General features: G+C 44.2%; 1 protein-coding gene across 2 annotated transcripts in view; it reads left to right on the top strand.

Moving 5' to 3' along the window:
* Positions 1-1,341, top strand: part of MELK (maternal embryonic leucine zipper kinase) — a 39,396-nt gene extending 38,055 nt beyond the window's left edge. For both annotated transcript variants that reach the window (XM_038402399.2, XM_038402400.2), the window contains exon 18: positions 896-1,341. In XM_038402399.2, the coding sequence (XP_038258327.1) occupies positions 896-1,073 (178 nt within the window). In that variant the 3' untranslated portion in view covers positions 1,074-1,341. The remainder of the gene's footprint in view (positions 1-895) is intronic.
* Positions 1,342-17,641: the final 16,300 nt, after the last annotated feature.

Below are 17,641 nucleotides of genomic sequence, written 5' to 3'. Positions count from 1 at the left end.
CCACTTAAAATACTATAAATCCTAGCTGACACAATGTGAGCCTTACTACCTGTCTGTACAATGCAAGCCATTGAATAGATGTGCTTTAACTTGCAGGGTCTGGTGGTTAGGGAGTACTCTATTCCTGGTTCTGCTGCTAACTGACACTGGTCAAAAGACTGAATGTGTCTATACCGAAATTTCCTAGTGTTGTAAAATGGGGATCATAACTCAGGTCGATGCTAGGCATTTGTTTATAAAATGCTCTTTCCTTCTTGAAGGGAAGGCATTTAAAAAGATCCTCCTCCTCGTATAAGTGTCCAACTTCATGTTTCAGGAAGATGCATTTAGCTGCATTAAAGTGACAAACTTCTGTGACCTGGTGATTCAAAGATCAGAGCTTGGTCTTTCACTCCTCCAACTGGCAAGAGGTGATCTGTAGTTGGCCCTGTGCAGTGCTGCATCTGCAGAGAGCAGGATGGCTCAATTTCTCTTCATCTGGAAGATGTCTGCAGTCTGAGCCTAATGCAGGAGGCTGGGGCAACCTCACAAGAGGGATGTTGCTGTCATATCTGCAGAAGATAGTCTAACTAGAGAAATATAAAATCATCCCCACGCTTTCTATTCTTCGCCATAGATCTCAATTCCCAGGAGAGGCAGGCAGCAGTTCTTGTGGCTAGGGAGCCCTTGTGCTCTGCATTAGCATTTGCAGACAAGGTATCCTCTTACAAAAGGGAACTAGCTTTCATTTCACCTAACCTTGTTTGAGCTGTTTGCCCACACTGTTGAATCTCAATGTGCTACTTTTTGTGGGAAGTATTAATTGTACCCACTTAAGCTTTCATGTTGCTAACCTTCTGATGATTATTAAAACAACTCATTGACTATTCTATTTCTCCTTGCCTTGTCTATGCAGCTATACCCTGAAATGTCAAACACAATCAGATTTTGGCAAAGTGACGATGCAATTTGAGCTAGAAGTGTGCCAGCTTAGTAAATCTGAAGTAGTCGGTATCAGGAGGCAACGGCTTAAAGGCGATGCATGGGTCTACAAGAGACTAGTGGAAGATATTCTATCTAGTTGCAAGGTGTAAATGATGGAGGATTCATATCCTAAGTAAGGGTGGTTTTACACTGCCTCAAACTTTTTTAAACATCTAAAAATTGTTCGAAGAACATCTGTTTTTAAATACACTAATTTGTGAATAAATGTGACAAACTTATCTGTCCTTGTCTCTTAATCATGTATCTTTGTATATCAACTGCTGTCTCTAGATGTCCCTGTCTCATATGGGTATGAACTTTCAACTATTTGTATTCTGCAATGTAATTTCTTTCTGAAATAAACATTTTATAAATATAGTGAGATGGGCTCCTCTCTTGGGTATAAAATTAAGGTCCAAATAAGAGGAGTTAATTTTCTAATACCAAAAATCATCTTTACAATGTCTTGTCTTAGTTAAAGTACATGGTGGGCAGAAAACAGATGATTCATTTGCATAATTCTCTTCCTGTCTAAATAGGATTTATTGAGATCGTTAACTAAGTCACAGCTGTGGTTACCGGTTAAACTATACGCTCCTATGTTGAACAAAATAGGATTGACTTCAATAAATGTTAAGCCAACAATGCTAGGATTTAAACTATAAACTCATATAAAATTTTATTATATGGTAGTTCATTACTAAGCCTTAGTAATGGCTAACAATTATGTGCATGCTTTCTGATTCTGGAGTGATAGCACTTTGAAGCTTCGAGCTATATCAGGGATTCCAGTAACTTCTCAATCCAACCCAATCTAGAGGTATTCCATACTGGTGGGTGCAGAGGCAGTAACTAAGCAATTCAAACTGACATTGGGGATATTGCTGGAGTCTTGGTCTATGGATACTATTACTATTGTTGCTGGATTGACCTATAAAACTTCAAACGTGCACAACTGGTTAAGCAAACCTACAGGAGGCTAAAGTTTTTGGTAGCTGTTGTGGCTCAATAGTTACAAGGTGGTAGAGTTGTGCTATTACAGACAAGGTGAGTGAGGCAATACCTTTTTATTGGGTCAACTTCTGTTGGTGAGGGACAAGCTTTTGAGCTTGCCCAGAGCTCTTCAGGCAGATGTTGCCTTTACAGTGCGTTGCGTTAATCATTGCTAAAGGGTGGACTGATTCTGTGCTACCCCTCTCTCTAAAATACCACGTAGAATCATGGTGATACAAGTAGACTCTAATTTTAAATCCAAAGAGCAGTGGAAAGGAAGAAGGATTTGTTGGGATTGTTTTTGTAAATGTACATAGAGCAGTGCAAAGAATTCTGCTAAAATATTTTGTAAAATGCAGAAAAGTGACAGTAACTAAGCATTTTCAGTAACTCTTCCTGGGCTAGGAAGAAAGCCACCATTAGGCATAGCCCTGCATATCTTACACAGTTGCAGCCTGACCTTGAGTCAATCAGACCTGGGAGAGGGAGAATATTAAGAATTACTAGGTGTTCCTGGTGGATGCAAGACCAAGATATAGCTTCTACAGAGCTGTGTCAAAAATCTAGAACACTCCTACAGCCAAGACTTTTCTATGACAGCTCCCCAAACTGGGATGTGCCCTTGGGCGGGTGCAGAGGAACATTGAGGAGGTTGCTATAACCTTTCCCTCCCACCCTGCTTTCCTGGAGCCGCATTCCTGCTTCCAGTTCCAGGGAGTGGGGGTGCAGACATGGTAAGGGGGGATGAGGTAAAGTTTGGGGACCACTGTTCTGACATGCTGGTAATAGCTGGCTTGCTTCCCTCGGAACACTGAACAAACTATTGTTGATGCAGAAGTATTTGGATATAGACTCTTCATTCTTGTTCCAGCTATCACAATGATGCATTCTCTTTAGGCTACGCTACAGATTCAAACTGTCTGAAGATCAGAGGGAAGAATGCCTTGCTATGTGCTAAAGCAGAGCAGCATAGATGGTACTATTGAAATCCTACCATGTAAATGAATAGTTGCATATGAAGAACACAGGCACAATCTTCCCACCTCCCATAACTCTTGAACAAAACCTATTTAGTATTTCAAACACAAACATTTTGAACAATCTAAATTATTATACACTAACAAGGCTTGTCTATTAGTCTTCATAAGTGCCTAAGAGCTGCATGGCTGATTTAGAATAATATAGAACTTCCACTATCTCCTACATTTTGTGTGTCACACTTCTGCTTTTCAACCCACATTCTACTAGATAACTTTATGAATGTAGCACCTGGTCTTTAGAGCATGACAAGCACTCTAGCTGCATTTGCTGGTCATGTATCATTGTAGCATCCAAAAGCCCATTGTAGATGCTGCACAAGCATACATGGTCCTTGCCTTGATCTTAACCTAAGTTAAGTGTAATAGACAGGTGATGAATCTAACAGTCAAGTTGTCCAGGATCATGTCAAATTTTCTAGATGAGTACTTTACTTTGCTAATTCCCCCTTAACCTAGCCTACTTGGCTGACTTCCTGTTGGTGTAAGAACATGCGAGTCTTCAGTAATTTGAAGATCAGGGTAGTGGCCTTGAAACATAGAATCATAGAATATCAGGGTTGGAAGGGACCCCAGAAGGTCATCTAGTCCAACCCCCTGCTCAAAGCAGGACCAAGTCCCAGTTAAATCATCCTAGCCAGGGCTTTGTCAAGCCTGACATTAAAAACCTCTAAGGAAGGAGATTCTACCACCTCCCTAGGTAACGCATTCCAGTGTTTCACCACCCTCTTAGTGAAAAAGTTTTTCCTAATATCCAATCTAAACCTCCCCCATTGCAACTTGAGACCATTACTCCTCGTTCTGTCATCTGCTACCATTGAGAACAGTCTAGAGCCATCCTCTTTGAAACCCCCTTTCAGGTAGTTGAAAGCAGCTATCAAATCCCCCCTCATTCTTCTCTTCTGCAGACTAAACAATCCCAGCTCCCTCAGCCTCTCCTCATAAGTCATGTGCTCTAGACCCCTAATCATTTTTGTTGCCCTTCGCTGTACTCTTTCCAATTTATCCACATCCTTCTTGTAGTGTGGGGCCCAAAACTGGACACAGTACTCCAGATGAGGCCTCACCAGTGTCGAATAGAGGGGAACGATCACGTCCCTCGATCTGCTCGCTATGCCCCTACTTATACATCCCAAAATGCCATTGGCCTTCTTGGCAACAAGGGCACACTGCTGACTCATATCCAGCTTCTCGGCCACTGTCACCCCTAGGTCCTTTTCCGCAGAACTGCTGCCGAGCCATTCGGTCCCTAGTCTGTAGCGGTGCATTGGATTCTTCCATCCTAAGTGCAGGACCCTGCACTTATCCTTATTGAACCTCATTAGATTTCTTTTGGCCCAATCCTCCAATTTGTCTAGGTCCTTCTGTATCCTATCCCTCCCCTCCAGCGTATCTACCACTCCTCCCAGTTTAGTATCATCCGCAAATTTGCTGAGAGTGCAATCCACACCATCCTCCAGATCATTTATGAAGATATTGAACAAAACGGGCCCCAGGACCGACCCCTGGGGCACTCCACTTGACACCGGCTGCCAACTAGACATGGAGCCATTGATCACTACCCGTTGTGCCCGACAATCTAGCCAGCTTTCTACCCACCTTATAGTGCATTCATCCGGCCCATACTTCCTTAACTTGCTGACAAGAATGCTGTGGGAGACCGTGTCAAAAGCTTTGCTAAAGTCAAGAAACAATACATCCACTGCTTTCCCTTCATCCACAGAACCAGTAATCTCATCATAAAAGGCGATTAGATTAGTCAGGCATGACCTTCCCTTGGTGAATCCATGCTGACTGTTCCTGATCACTTTCCTCTCCTCTAAGTGCTTCAGGATTGATTCTTTGAGGACCTGCTCCATGATTTTTCCAGGGACTGAGGTGAGGCTGACTGGCCTGTAGTTCCCAGGATCCTCCTCCTTCCCTTTTTTAAAGATGGGCACTACATTAGCCTTTTTCCAGTCATCCGGGACTTCCCCCGTTCGCCACGAGTTTTCAAAGATAATGGCCAAGGGCTCTGCAATCACAGCCGCCAATTCCCTCAGCACTCTCGGATGCAATTCGTCCGGCCCCATGGACTTGTGCACGTCCAGCTTTTCTAAATAGTCCCTAACCACCTCTATCTCTACAGAGGGCTGGCCATCTCTTCCCCATTTTGTGATGCCCAGCACAGCAGTCTGGGAGCTGACCTTGTTAGTGAAAACAGAGGCAAAAAAAGCATTGAGTACATTAGCTTTTTCCACATCCTCTGTCACTAGCTTGCCTCCCTCATTCAGTAAGGGGCCCACACTTTCCTTGGCTTTCTTCTTGTTGCCAACATACCTGAAGAAACCCTTCTTGTTACTCTTGACATCTCTTGCTAGCTGCAGCTCCAGGTGCGATTTGGCCCTCCTGATATCTTTCCTACATGCCCGAGCAATATTTTTATACTCTTCCCTGGTCATATGTCCAACCTTCCACTTCTTGTAAGCTTCTTTTTTATGTTTAAGATCCGCTAAGATTTCACCATTAAGCCAAGCTGGTCGCCTGCCATATTTACTATTCTTTCGACTCATCGGGATGGTTTGTCCCTGTAACCTCAACAGGGATTCCTTGAAATACAGCCAGCTCTCCTGGACTCCCTTCCCTTTCATGTTAGTCCCCCAGGGGATCCTGGCCATCTGTTCCCTGAGGGAGTCAAAGTCTGCTTTCCTGAAGTCCAGGGTCCGTATCCTGCTGCTTACCTTTCTTCCCTGCGTCAGGATCCTGAACTCAACCAACTCATGGTCACTGCCTCCCAGATTCCCATCCACTTTTGCTTCCCCCACTAATTCTACCCGGTTTGTGAGCAGCAGGTCAAGAAAAGCGCTCCCCCTAGTTGGCTCCCCTAGCACTTGCACCAGGAAATTGTCCCCTACGCTTTCCAAAAACTTCCTGGATTGTCTATGCACCGCTGTATTGCTCTCCCAGCAGATATCAGGAAAATTAAAGTCACCCATCAGAATCAGGGCATGCGATCTAGTAGCTTCCGTGAGTTGCCGGAAGAAAGCCTCATCCACCTCATCCCCCTGGTCCGGTGGTCTATAGCAGACTCCCACCATGACATCACTCTTGTTGCACACACTTCTAAACTTAATCCAGAGACACTCAGGTTTTTCCACAGTTTCGTACCGGAGCTCTGAGCAGTCATACTGCTCCCTTACATACAGTGCTACTCCCCCACCTTTTCTGCCCTGCCTGTCCTTCCTGAACAGTTTATAACCATCCATGACTGTACTCCAGTCATGTGAGTTATCCCACCAAGTCTCTGTTATTCCAATCACGTCATAATTCCTTGACATCACCAGGACCTCCAGTTCTCCCTGCTTGTTTCCAAGGCTTTGTGCATTTGTATATAAGCACTTGAGATAACCTGTTGATCGCCCCTCATTCCCAGTATGAGGCAGGAGCCCTCCCCTCACAGACATTCCTGCCTGTGCTTCCTCCCGGTATCCCGCTTTCCCACTTACCTCAGGGCTTTGGTCTCCTTCCCCCGGTGAACCTAGTTTAAAGCCCTCCTCACTAGGTTAGCCAGCCTGCTGGCAAAGATGTTCTTCCCTCTCTTCGTAAGATGGAGCCCGTCTCTGCCCAGCACTCCTCCTTCATGGAACACCATCCCATGGTCAAAGAATCCAAAGCCTTCTCTCCGACACCACCTGCGTAGCCATTCGTTGACCTCCACGATTCGACGGTCCCTACCCAGGCCTTTTCCTTCCACAGGGAGGATGGACGAGAACACCACTTGCGCCTCCAACTCCTTTATCCTTCTTCCCAGAGCCACGTAGTCCGCAGTGATCCGCTCAAGGTCATTCTTGGCAGTATCATTGGTGCCCACGTGGAGAAGCAGGAAGGGGTAGCGATCCGAGGACTTGATGAGTCTCGGCAGTCTCTCCGTCACATCACGAATCTTAGCTCCTGGCAAGCAGCAGACTTCTCGGTTTTCCCGGTCAGGGCGGCAGATAGATGACTCAGTCCCCCGGAGGAGAGAGTCCCCGACCACCACCACCCGCCTTCTCCTCTTGGGAGTGGTGGTCGTGGAACCCCCAACCTCAGGACATCGCATCTCATGCCTCCCAACCAGCGGAATCTCCTTCTGCTTTCTCCCCCCAGACATATCATCTGGTCCACTCTCCGCAATGGTACCTGTGGAGAGAACATGAAAGCGGTTAGTTACCTGTGTCTGTGTTACTGGAACCCGGACATTCCGCTTACCTCTTCTGGAGGTCACATGTTGCCAAGCTTCTTCACTGGCCTCTTGGCCCCTCTGTGCAACCTGCTCTATATCTTTGGAGCTTTGTGCCCCTAGAAGCCTATCCTGAGTTTGGTCCAGAAAATCCTCAGTCTCTTGTATACAACGCAGGGTCGTTACCTGTTGCTCCAGACCTTCAATCTTCTCTTCCAATATGGAGACCAGCTTGCACTTTGTACAGACAAAGTCGCTTCTGTCCGCTTCATGACCATATGATGCTGGTCAGGTGCAGAAATCTAGCAGAGGGTGATTGTGACAACACAGCACTATCATGAAGGCTTTAAATGAAAATAATTTTGACAAAACTCAAACCAGGGTCCTTGGACATGAACTAGTTTCCTGGTTGACGGACTTGGCAAAGGAAAGGTAATGGCATAGAGAGTCCACTTTAAAGTTTGCAGTCAATACCAAGCTGGGAGGGGTTGCAAATGCTTTGGAGGATAGGATTAAAATTTAAAATACAGACTAACACGGCTGCTACTCTGAAACTGGAGTATTGTGTCCTGTTCTGGGTGCCACATTTCAGGAAGGATGTGGACAAATTGGAGACAGTCCAGAGAAGAGCAACAAAAATGATTAAAGGTCTAAAAAAACATGATCCATGAGGGAAGATTGGAAAAATTTTTATTTGTTTAGGCTGGAGAAGAGAAGATACAGAGGACATAACAGTTTTCAAGTACATAAAAGGCTGTTACAGAGAGGCAGGAGAAAAATTGTTCTTATTAACCCTTGAGAGTAGAACAAGAAGCAATGGGCTTATATTGCAGCAAGGGTGGTTTAAGTTGGACATTAGAAAAAACTTCCTAACTGTCAGGGTGGTTAAGCATTGGAATAAATTGCCCAGAGATGATGTGGACTCCATCATAGGAGATTTTTAAGAGCAGGTTAGACAAACACTTGTCAAGGTCTAGATAATACTTAGTCCTGGCTTGAGCGCAGGAGACTGAACTAGATGATCGCTTGAGGTCCCTTCCAGTTCTATGATTCTATGTTGCCACTGCTGTTTGTGCAGCAGCTGGCATGTTATGAGTGCTCCTGGCAACAAACACCTGTTGGCCTTAGAAGTAGGAGTGAGACCTTGCAGAATGGCAGAGAGAAACTTGTATGACACTAGCTCAGGGCTTGCAGGCAGCAATTGATCGATCCAGTGATGGTCAGTACTTTCACCTCTGCTCAGGGGTCAATTTATCGTGTCTAGCATAGACATGATAAATTGACCCCTGAGCAGAGGTGAAAGTATGCTAGTACAGTCTGGTATGGCATACCGGCAAGAGCCAGTATGCCGTGCCGGACCGGATCGGCTTCCCTAGGCTGGCGATTTAAAGGGCCCAGGGCTCCTTGCAGTGGCTGGAACCCCGGGCCCTTTAAAGCGCTGCCCAAGCTCTGCTGCCAGAAACCTGGGGTTGCGGCATCAGGCCTCCAGTGGTGATTTAAAGGCTTTGGGGCTCCCAGCCTCAGCCAGAGCCTCTGGGCCTTTAAATCTTGATTTAAAGGGCCCGGGTATTTAAAGGCCTTGCCTCTTCCGGTTGAGGCCACACCCCCCTGCTCAGGGTCTGGAGTACCAGTGAGTCCTTTAAGTTACTTTCACCCCTGCCACTGAGCACTCTCCCATTGACTCCGGTACTCCACCAGAAGGAGGAGCGCAAGCGGAGTTAACAGGAGAGTGAAGACAACCTGAGTAAATAGATTTAAGTTCGTTGACTTCAGCTACGCTATTCCCGTAGCTGAAGTTGCGTATCTTAAATCAACCCCGCACGCTAGTGTAGACAAGCCCTCAGACTGTGCCTGTATGCGGCTTTTCCTACTTTGGAGTCCCATTGTACACATATACTCAGTAAGCTTCAGAGTATGAATCTGTATACTTGGGCTGCAGTTGTCTTGTAATGAACTACCAAGTGTACAAACCATTACTGTGTGATGAACAGAATTGTATGGTAATTACTGTGCAAAACAAAGACTGCTACTTCCCTTGAAAGCAAATGGTTGCAGTGCAGCCATGAACTTACCGCTTCCTGTCTAGTGACCATACAAACAGAGAAGTAGGCTATTTTAGGCATCTCTATTTTAAAGTGCAAGACAGCGGTGGCTTTGCCATCACAACAGTCTAGTTCCTCTTAAGCAAATGCCATAATTGTTCATTTCAATTTCAGAAATAAGCATTCTCTAATGCATGTCGTTTTGTGATGTGTTTAGAAGCACATCCTCCATCGCTGTCTGCATCATAAGAATGACAAGTGTGGGATGTTATGAAAGCAGACTGTAATTAAGATGTTTTGTTCCTCCTTTTTAAACTAAAAACAGTTGGAAGATAATGGATTCAAGTTGTCTTACATCCTCTGATGTGTGAAACAAGGTTCCTCTTTATAGGTTCCAGTACTGATTTTTTTTTTTTTTGCCTGATATTCTTTACTCTGAAAAAATGACACATCAAGTTGAGAATCAGGGATGGGCAAAAAGCAAGGTTCCGTTCAGTGCTTGTGCAAAGCAGAGGAAGGACTGAATATGCCACCCATCCCATCTTCTATTTGGAGAGCTGCAGCTCTGGGACAGCTGAATGCAACTGGCATGCATAGCAAATACGAACAGATTTTTTTTTTTTAAACCTGAAGGCTACTCGAATGACAGAACCCAAGTACTATTTGAATGTTTAAGTGTTGTGCACTGATACAAGTGGCTTAGAGGATCCAGATTTGTATCCATGCAAAATTCTTGATTAGATGTGTTTTGACTGGCTGTAAAACTGCGCCAGCTCACAGGGGCTCAGTAACCAGCTCCTCTTGCCTGGTAGCTGCATAGTGTGCTCCAGAATCTCAGTTTAAACAACAACAACAAAAAATCTCTAGCCATTGTGGTTGTTGAGACTGATTTCAGACTGTACCAGCTATAACATGAGGTAGTGATCACTTGAGTCAGCAAGCAGCCTGAACCCCTAGCTCACTGCTGGTCCTAGCAGGCATAGTTGGCCCTAGGCCGGAGGGGACATCAATAAATCTAGTACTAAGATCTCATTTTGATACAAGTGGGTAGAGCTGGGGTTGTAAAATCACTTCATGCTGGGGCGTGGGACTGGCCAAGGGAAAAGCCCATCTGGCCACACCTCCTTTTCTTCAGCCTAGCAGAGGTGTGGCAACAGCCCCCTCTCAATTCAGACCCCAGCTGGGCTGGGATTGGTATCCAAACCCTGGTTTCCTGCCGGCAGTGAGGAAAGAGCAGCAGGAATCTGTCTGAAACGATAGTTAGGCAAAACTGCCTTTCTATTGAAAATCTGAGTCAAGATTTGCACTGTAAATATCAGTCGCTTTGCTGATCTCCAGGCACTTCTGAGTGGAATCCGTAACTAACTGCATATAGCATAGGCTACCCCTACCCCTGTCAAACTTGTGTGCCCTAGCTGCTATAAAGCCCCAACAAACAGTACAGCAGGCACCCAAGAAACCATGCAGCTGTGGGCGTGCATCATGCTTTTTGGTGGCAGGGGTCTAGATGAAGATGAGCTCCTAAGCCCAGAGGTGGCTCCCTCCATAATGTGACCCTGTCTCATGTTTGGAGCATGCTCAGAACTGGCTGTCTTTGCATTAACCTCTCAGAGCTAACTGCTTCTTGCAAGCATAGAGGAATAATAGGGATCAATTTTGCATGCGGGTGTCCACTGAGGGGCAGCAGCATGGCATCCCAGCTGCTGTAGGATATCCATATCCTGATCCATATGGTGTTGTGCAGAGGGGAGGTGAACACCTTCATAACATGTCAGCCTTTCTTACTGTAGCTGAGAAAGGTCATGTTTAATGAAGGGTGATTTATAGGCTTCCCTGTCTTTGCATAGCTATGCCTATCCAGTGGTGTGGATACTGCATCTCAGGTGGCTGTCTTATCATTACGACTCTCTGATGTAAAGGAACAGCACATGATAGCTCTGCATGAAGTGAGATGTACTGATGACGTTGGAGTGTGGTTCAAATCCTAACCCCATGCTGTGTCCACTGTGCCAAGCCTGGTGGATTACATATAAGGTGTGATACTAGATCTGGATCCTAGTGCTACTAGGGCAGCCAGTGATTCTTAGGTCTATGTCCAAGGTGCCCTCCAAACACAATTACTTGCCATGGTTAAATCACCAGCATCAGTGAGGTGTTGTGACATGCAATTTAAAAATAGATTGTCTATGGCTGCTGGAATGATTTGGTGATGCTTTTATAAAGTACATTCCCAGGTAAGTCAGCAAGTTAACGGAGTCAGTTCTATAACATGCTAACCAAATTTACTGTGCAGGCAGGCAAACGGATAGGAGAAGGCATTTCATTAAGCACTGGGAGTTCATTTGAGACACCTCTGTGCTCTGATGGGATTTGTGGCAACTTGGAGAAACTCTAACTTACTCTAGAGCGTTAGGGCCATTCTCAAATCCACTGATGTCTACTAAGTATGGTCTCTTGCACGCTGGACATACCCCTTTTCTATGCGGCCAGCTGGACGGTTTGCAGCATCAGTGCCAGGACCCTTGTTTACCCTGGTGCAGAATTGCTACTCCACAAACTTCACTGTCCCTGGAAATACACTTGTACCCCATGCTTGCACAGTTATACTGTGTGAGGGGGTCTCTGGACTGTAGGACCACTGAGTCCTCCAAACCCACCAACCTGGGCTGCCTCTCATACTGATGCTGATGTCAAGCTACAAGCCTGTGACAGGTACTGCACTTACACAGCCATCCACAAGCAGGGACACACCCAACTGAGTTACATGAATGGTCTCTCAGCCACTCATGAACCATCAATAGTGAGGCTCCAGCCAATTCCCCCCAGCTCCCTAGACTTGCACCTCAGAACTGTACTGTCTTGCACTGGTCAGAAAACTGGCCAGTGTAAGCTCATCACCACTACATCAAAGGAAAGTGGACATGCACCAGCCTTTGTAACCTGAGCTGAGATTTCCCCTTGCACTTCACACTGTTTTAGGTAAAATATAGAACAGGTTTATTAACTACAGAAAGATAGATTTTAAGTTATTATAAGTAGCAGGCATAGAGATCAAAGTTGGTTACCTAAGAAACAAAATTAATCTGTAGCCTAAATTCTAACTTAAACAGACTAAGCAAGCAGTGTCTCACCCTAACAGATGATACAAGCGTGGGACCAAACTTCCCCAGTTCTAAGTCTTTTTCTTGTAGATCTTTTTCCAGGTGTTGAGATGTGGGGACGGGAGAGGCCAAGTGATGATGTCACTCGCCCTCTTTTATACCTTCTTGCAGCTGCTAGAAAGATCCTTGCTGTGACTTGGGGGTTAGGTAGTCCCCATTGGTCAAGCAGTTTCCATTGCACATGTGCCTTTGCTAAGGAGTCTCTGGATAGTGGATTCTTTTCCAAATGGGCCATCATCACTATCTGGCCTTCCTTTGTTGCAACTGAAAGGCTGGCTGTGGGCATTTCCCCACCTCACAACATAATTCAGTAGCACATATGGCAATAACTGCATGTACAATGATAGCACATACAATCCAACAGGTTATTCATGTTCAACAGATCAAGACTTTTAAAATGATACCTCACAAGACATGCAATGTACGAAACATAATCACATGACAGTGGTGAATATGGGGGTTCCAGGATGCAACTTTGAGGTACAAGTGTCACACATAGCAAGCGCAGGGCAGCTAGGAATCTGGTTCAAAATTCCCTGTGTTTAGGTACCTTGGCAGCTTCTGAGGCCACTGATGATGGTTTTGTTGACAGAGGGTCCTGGTGGTTGACTTTTCTTTCCTTTGGAGAGGACTAGAGCTAATTGTGGGTAACTGGTCTTTTATCCAGGTGTTTGTGCAGGTTACTGTTCTTTGTATGTTAGAGTGTGTTAAATACACAGATGGATAAATATTCATAGATACTAAGGCCAGAAGGTACCATTGTGACCATCTAGTCTGACCTACTGTATAACAGAGGCCATGCCACTACCCCAGAATAATTTCTGTTTGATCTACAGCATATATTAAAAAAACCCCAAAACCCACACCACAACTCTATCCAAAACTATTTGCCAGGCTAATGTGTTGACCTATATGTGATGTGATGTGATGTGATGGGGTGTTTACCCCACACCAGCCTAGGAAGGGGTTAAAGAGGCTGAGAAGGGGTCAGTTAACCAGTTAGGCCACAGATGAGGGGAATTAAGTAGGCTAAGTAATCCCCTGAGTGATGATGGTGCCCAGCTGAGAAGGAACAGGCAGGGTTAAGATAGCTGGCAACAGAAGGGGGCCCTAGGGAAGTAGTCTCTAGTCACTCCCTGGAAGTAGGTGTGTTTGAGGCTACAGTGCCAGGTAGCCTGCAGTTACTCCGGGGAAGGAAGGAGTTTGGGCTGGTAAATACAGAGAAAGGGAAGCCGGAAGATATAGGAAGGAATCCAGGAGAAGAGCAACATGGTCTGGGAGTGAGCAGGCTATGGTAGCTAGAGATAGGGTCCTTCATAGAAGGCAGGCCTGAGTTCCACTGCCAGGCACAGGGAAGTGCATGAGTAGGCCACCTGAAACCGTTGGTATGGGAAGACTTTGATACCTCTGAAGGGGAAGACTTTTGTGACCTGGCTGGAGGCCCAAGCCATGAGGACAGTGTACCCTGGGGGTCACAGGGAGCAAGAGAGAGATGATAGGGCGTGCAGCAAGCAACAAAAGGGGATGTCGGATCTGAGTGAAGCTAATCCCCAGACGTGGCCACGAGGAGGGGTCCTGCAGTGAGTAGAGTGCCCCATGACATATGATATCAGCTGATGTTACTGTACAGTACGTGAAGAACTAAAAAGTCCAAATTGTTAGTCTGGGTTTGGTCTATGCTAACGTTAGCAAAGATCTTTGCTGACCTTGAGAGACAGAAGCTGAAACAAAGATGAAAATGTTTTGAAGGAAAGAGGAAATAAACAGACACATTAATAATCTAAAAAAATCAAACTGAGTAACTGTTAATGATGACAAAGTTTGGAATATGGGAACAACATAGAACGTAGCTCAGAGAAAAACATAACAGAAATTTGTTTTTCAGAATCAGTCAGGAGCTCAGACTGTTAGACTAATTATCTACCCTCTGTTTTACTTTAATTAAAGTCAATATATTAACTCAAGGGAATTACTGAACTGACAATTGTAATTTATGAAAATAATGTAGCATTTTAAAAAGCAAACAAATAAGAATGCCATATGGAGCACTCCTCAAATGTCTAAAAGCCACAGCCCATTATTGGTGGGACAGACAGATAACAAGGTTGTAGTTTGCTTTCTTTTAATACTTTTGGCAGTACTTGCCAGTGCCTAAAGCTTTAATCTGCTGGTCCTTGAAAAATGTAATAGCATGACAACGTTTTCACCAAAAAGCTTACAATATAATGTTCTGTGATCACAGCCTGTCTAAGTTCTGGAAAATGGATTTTGTCACCTCAGAATGCTTAAATACATTCACCGCTTTGTTCTGTTATCCGTTAAGCACCGCATATTTGCTGACTTTCGCACAGGCCCAACATCACTGCTGGCAATGGAGTTGTCCGGGTGGTTATATAGGGCATATTTGGCCTGCAGGATCTTCATTATTGATGATGATGATGATTAAGCAAGAAAAGGAAAGATTTGCTTTGCTTGATTCAGATCCTAGACCATTATAGAAATTAACTGAAGTGCAAGAAATATAGAACTAAGTGGTGCTCTTTAGTCATGTTTCAGAATGGAAACACATTTCACTGATTTGGTCAGCCTCTGAAATGCTTTGATTTTCTTAGCAGGGATTGGGGGGATTTTGTTATATAGTAGGAGGTTGCACTGTAAGGTTTTTCCTTTAGGCTTTTATTTTGTTTTAATTTATTAAATTCATAGAATTTTAAGGCCAGAAAGGATCACTTTGATTCTCTTTCCAGTCTGACCACCTTCATTACACAGACCAGAGGACTTTGTTTAGTAATTCCTGCACAGAGGAATCAATGTTTTGATGACCGAAACCTGGGCACTTGGCAGTAGGTGCCCATAGAAATTAATTTAACAGCTCAGTGCAAGTGCTCCCTGCATCCTGGAATGTACTGTGTCCCTACATTTTTGAAAGTGAAGCACCTCCATTTCAGGGAGAAGGAATCATCCCCCCTTCTCCCCCTTCCCCCCCACACTCTCAACTCCAGCCTACAGTGGTAAAGATTTACCAACTTTTTAGAACTGAACTGAAATGTGTATTTTCAGACCTACCTTTAATGATTAGGCCCCTTTAAGTTGTCTCAAGTGATACACATTTGGAAAATTCCAGCCTGTAATGTAAATGAGCTCTAGTATACTTTCTAACCATCCTGACATGTAAAGGCAAAGAGCTTCAGTTATGAATTTTCTATCATAAGTCTGAAAATAGAAGACTAAAGGATATGTTCGGACCTTGGCTGCTTTGGAAACTCAGGCCATTCATATAGGCACCTAAATGTGGATTTAGAAACCTATATTTAGGGTCTCATAAAATATTTGGCCAATGTCATTGGTGCCTAGGCCTCCATTACTTCAGTGTGTGTCTACCAACGTTAGCTAGAATGCCTTCATTTTCTCAAATTGGATCCCAACAGTCACAAAGCTGACATGGCTACTCTTTGGCTGGGTTTTAAGATACACGTATATATTTATGGTAAAACCTCAGTGCTTATGCCAGATTTACACTACTGAAAGCTTGCCTGAGTATCTGTGATGAGCACCATGTTAGTCAGCATTGAGGATTGACCCAGGGGCCTTTGGAGTGAAAAGCTCACAGCCTCTGAGGGTTAGTGGGGTTACAGACTCGCAATGTAAGACTCCAATCCTGCAAACACTAACACCTCTGAGAACTTAATATGGCTCCTCGGGTACATCAAGTCACTCCTGTGCATGACTATTTCTAGGGTTAAGATCCAAGTTTCTCATCACTCCTGTCCAGGAGGGACCATTCCTTGGAGGAAGAAGATGGCTCAGTTTCCATGACCATTCAGGTCCTAGCCTGCGCTGAGCCTGCCTCCTAGCATCAATATTTGGGCTGGTTTTTATGATGTGGACACTGGCCTGAGGGTACCAACTCCCCTCACTTCACTGACCAAACAGCCTATAGATAATGACTTCCTGTTGCTGCATCCTGTGCTGAGCCAGGGGTCCTGGCTGTTCACACAAGTGGCTCCACTGCACTCAATGGGGTACTACTCCCGTGAGCCAGGTAAAGTTGAGTTGGGATCTGATCTTGCTCAGAACTACTTTTGATTTCAGTGAGAACAGCATTTCACTCCAGGCTCCATAGCCCATTTTCAGTCCCATAGTAAATCTGGTTTTCCTATAGTACGTTAATATATTTTGTTTGGTCAGATCTGCACCTCGCATGTTTAAGTAGATTTGAATAAATTGGCTCCCTAGAAATCCTGTTTATTTCTCTAAGCATGTTCTGCAGTTGTTCAAGCCTTGACTAATCCAATTTTTCATAAGTCGGGGATATCAGATAGAGCAGATCAACTTATTCTGGGGTTTGCGGGTTTTTTGGTTTTGTTTTGTTTTTGTAATGTTAAAAAGTATTTTTACTTTGGGAACAAAATATGTGGCATCATTTACACCCGAGTTCATAGAGTTAAAAAATCAGGCAGCCAGATTTATTTTTTATCAGTCAGCTCTGAAAAAGTGGCATAGAATTAGACACCCTGTGAACTGCTTCTTTGGTTTAATGTGCGGGCTTCGCTTCATTAGAGGATATAGAATAATCCACTGTCATTTTTGTTTTTATCGTATTAGTTTTTTGGCAGAGAATTTATTCAGTCTCCAATATATAGTTATTTATGTGCTACCAATTCGCTTTTTTGCATTCCCCGGAGAAAGCTCCATTAAAACTCTTAATGTGACACCACATATTTTTACTAGACTCGAAAATAGTTAGAATTTTAATTTAAATTGAAATGACTAAGTAATAGCCGGACAAATCATTCTGAGATCCCTAGAGCTCTTAATTGTAATTCTCCATTGTTTCTATGCATATATTTTCTTTTCATGTGCTCATTCTGAAACACTCACTAATTTTTTAAAATGTTCTATACTCACTTATTTAATATTTTTTATGGGTTAACAACTTCATGATTAAACTCTAATGTTACATATAAATGGTGGAAACAATAAGCCCATTCAAGTATTTGGAAAATAAAGCGTGTTTATATTTTAAGATGAGTTTAGTTTAAGGAACTTATAATTTTAAAAAAAAATTTTAAAGGCGGGGGGTGGGAAGACCAGCTACCCTAGCGAAAGAAATGTACAGAGTGTATCGTGGGCCGTAGCAGCGCAATTGCCGCTGCTACGACGAAGAGCAGCATTTCCCCAGGATTGCCAACCCCAAGCATTGCAACATTGTGAGATTGGCTTAAAAGTAACGAGACTTTTTTTTTT

The sequence above is a fragment of the Dermochelys coriacea genome, chromosome 5 (genome assembly GCF_009764565.3).
Source record: "Dermochelys coriacea isolate rDerCor1 chromosome 5, rDerCor1.pri.v4, whole genome shotgun sequence".
Classification (NCBI taxonomy): Eukaryota; Metazoa; Chordata; order Testudines; family Dermochelyidae; genus Dermochelys; species Dermochelys coriacea.
Note: the sequence above shows the minus strand (reverse complement) of the source record. Positions and strands in the feature narration are given on the sequence as shown.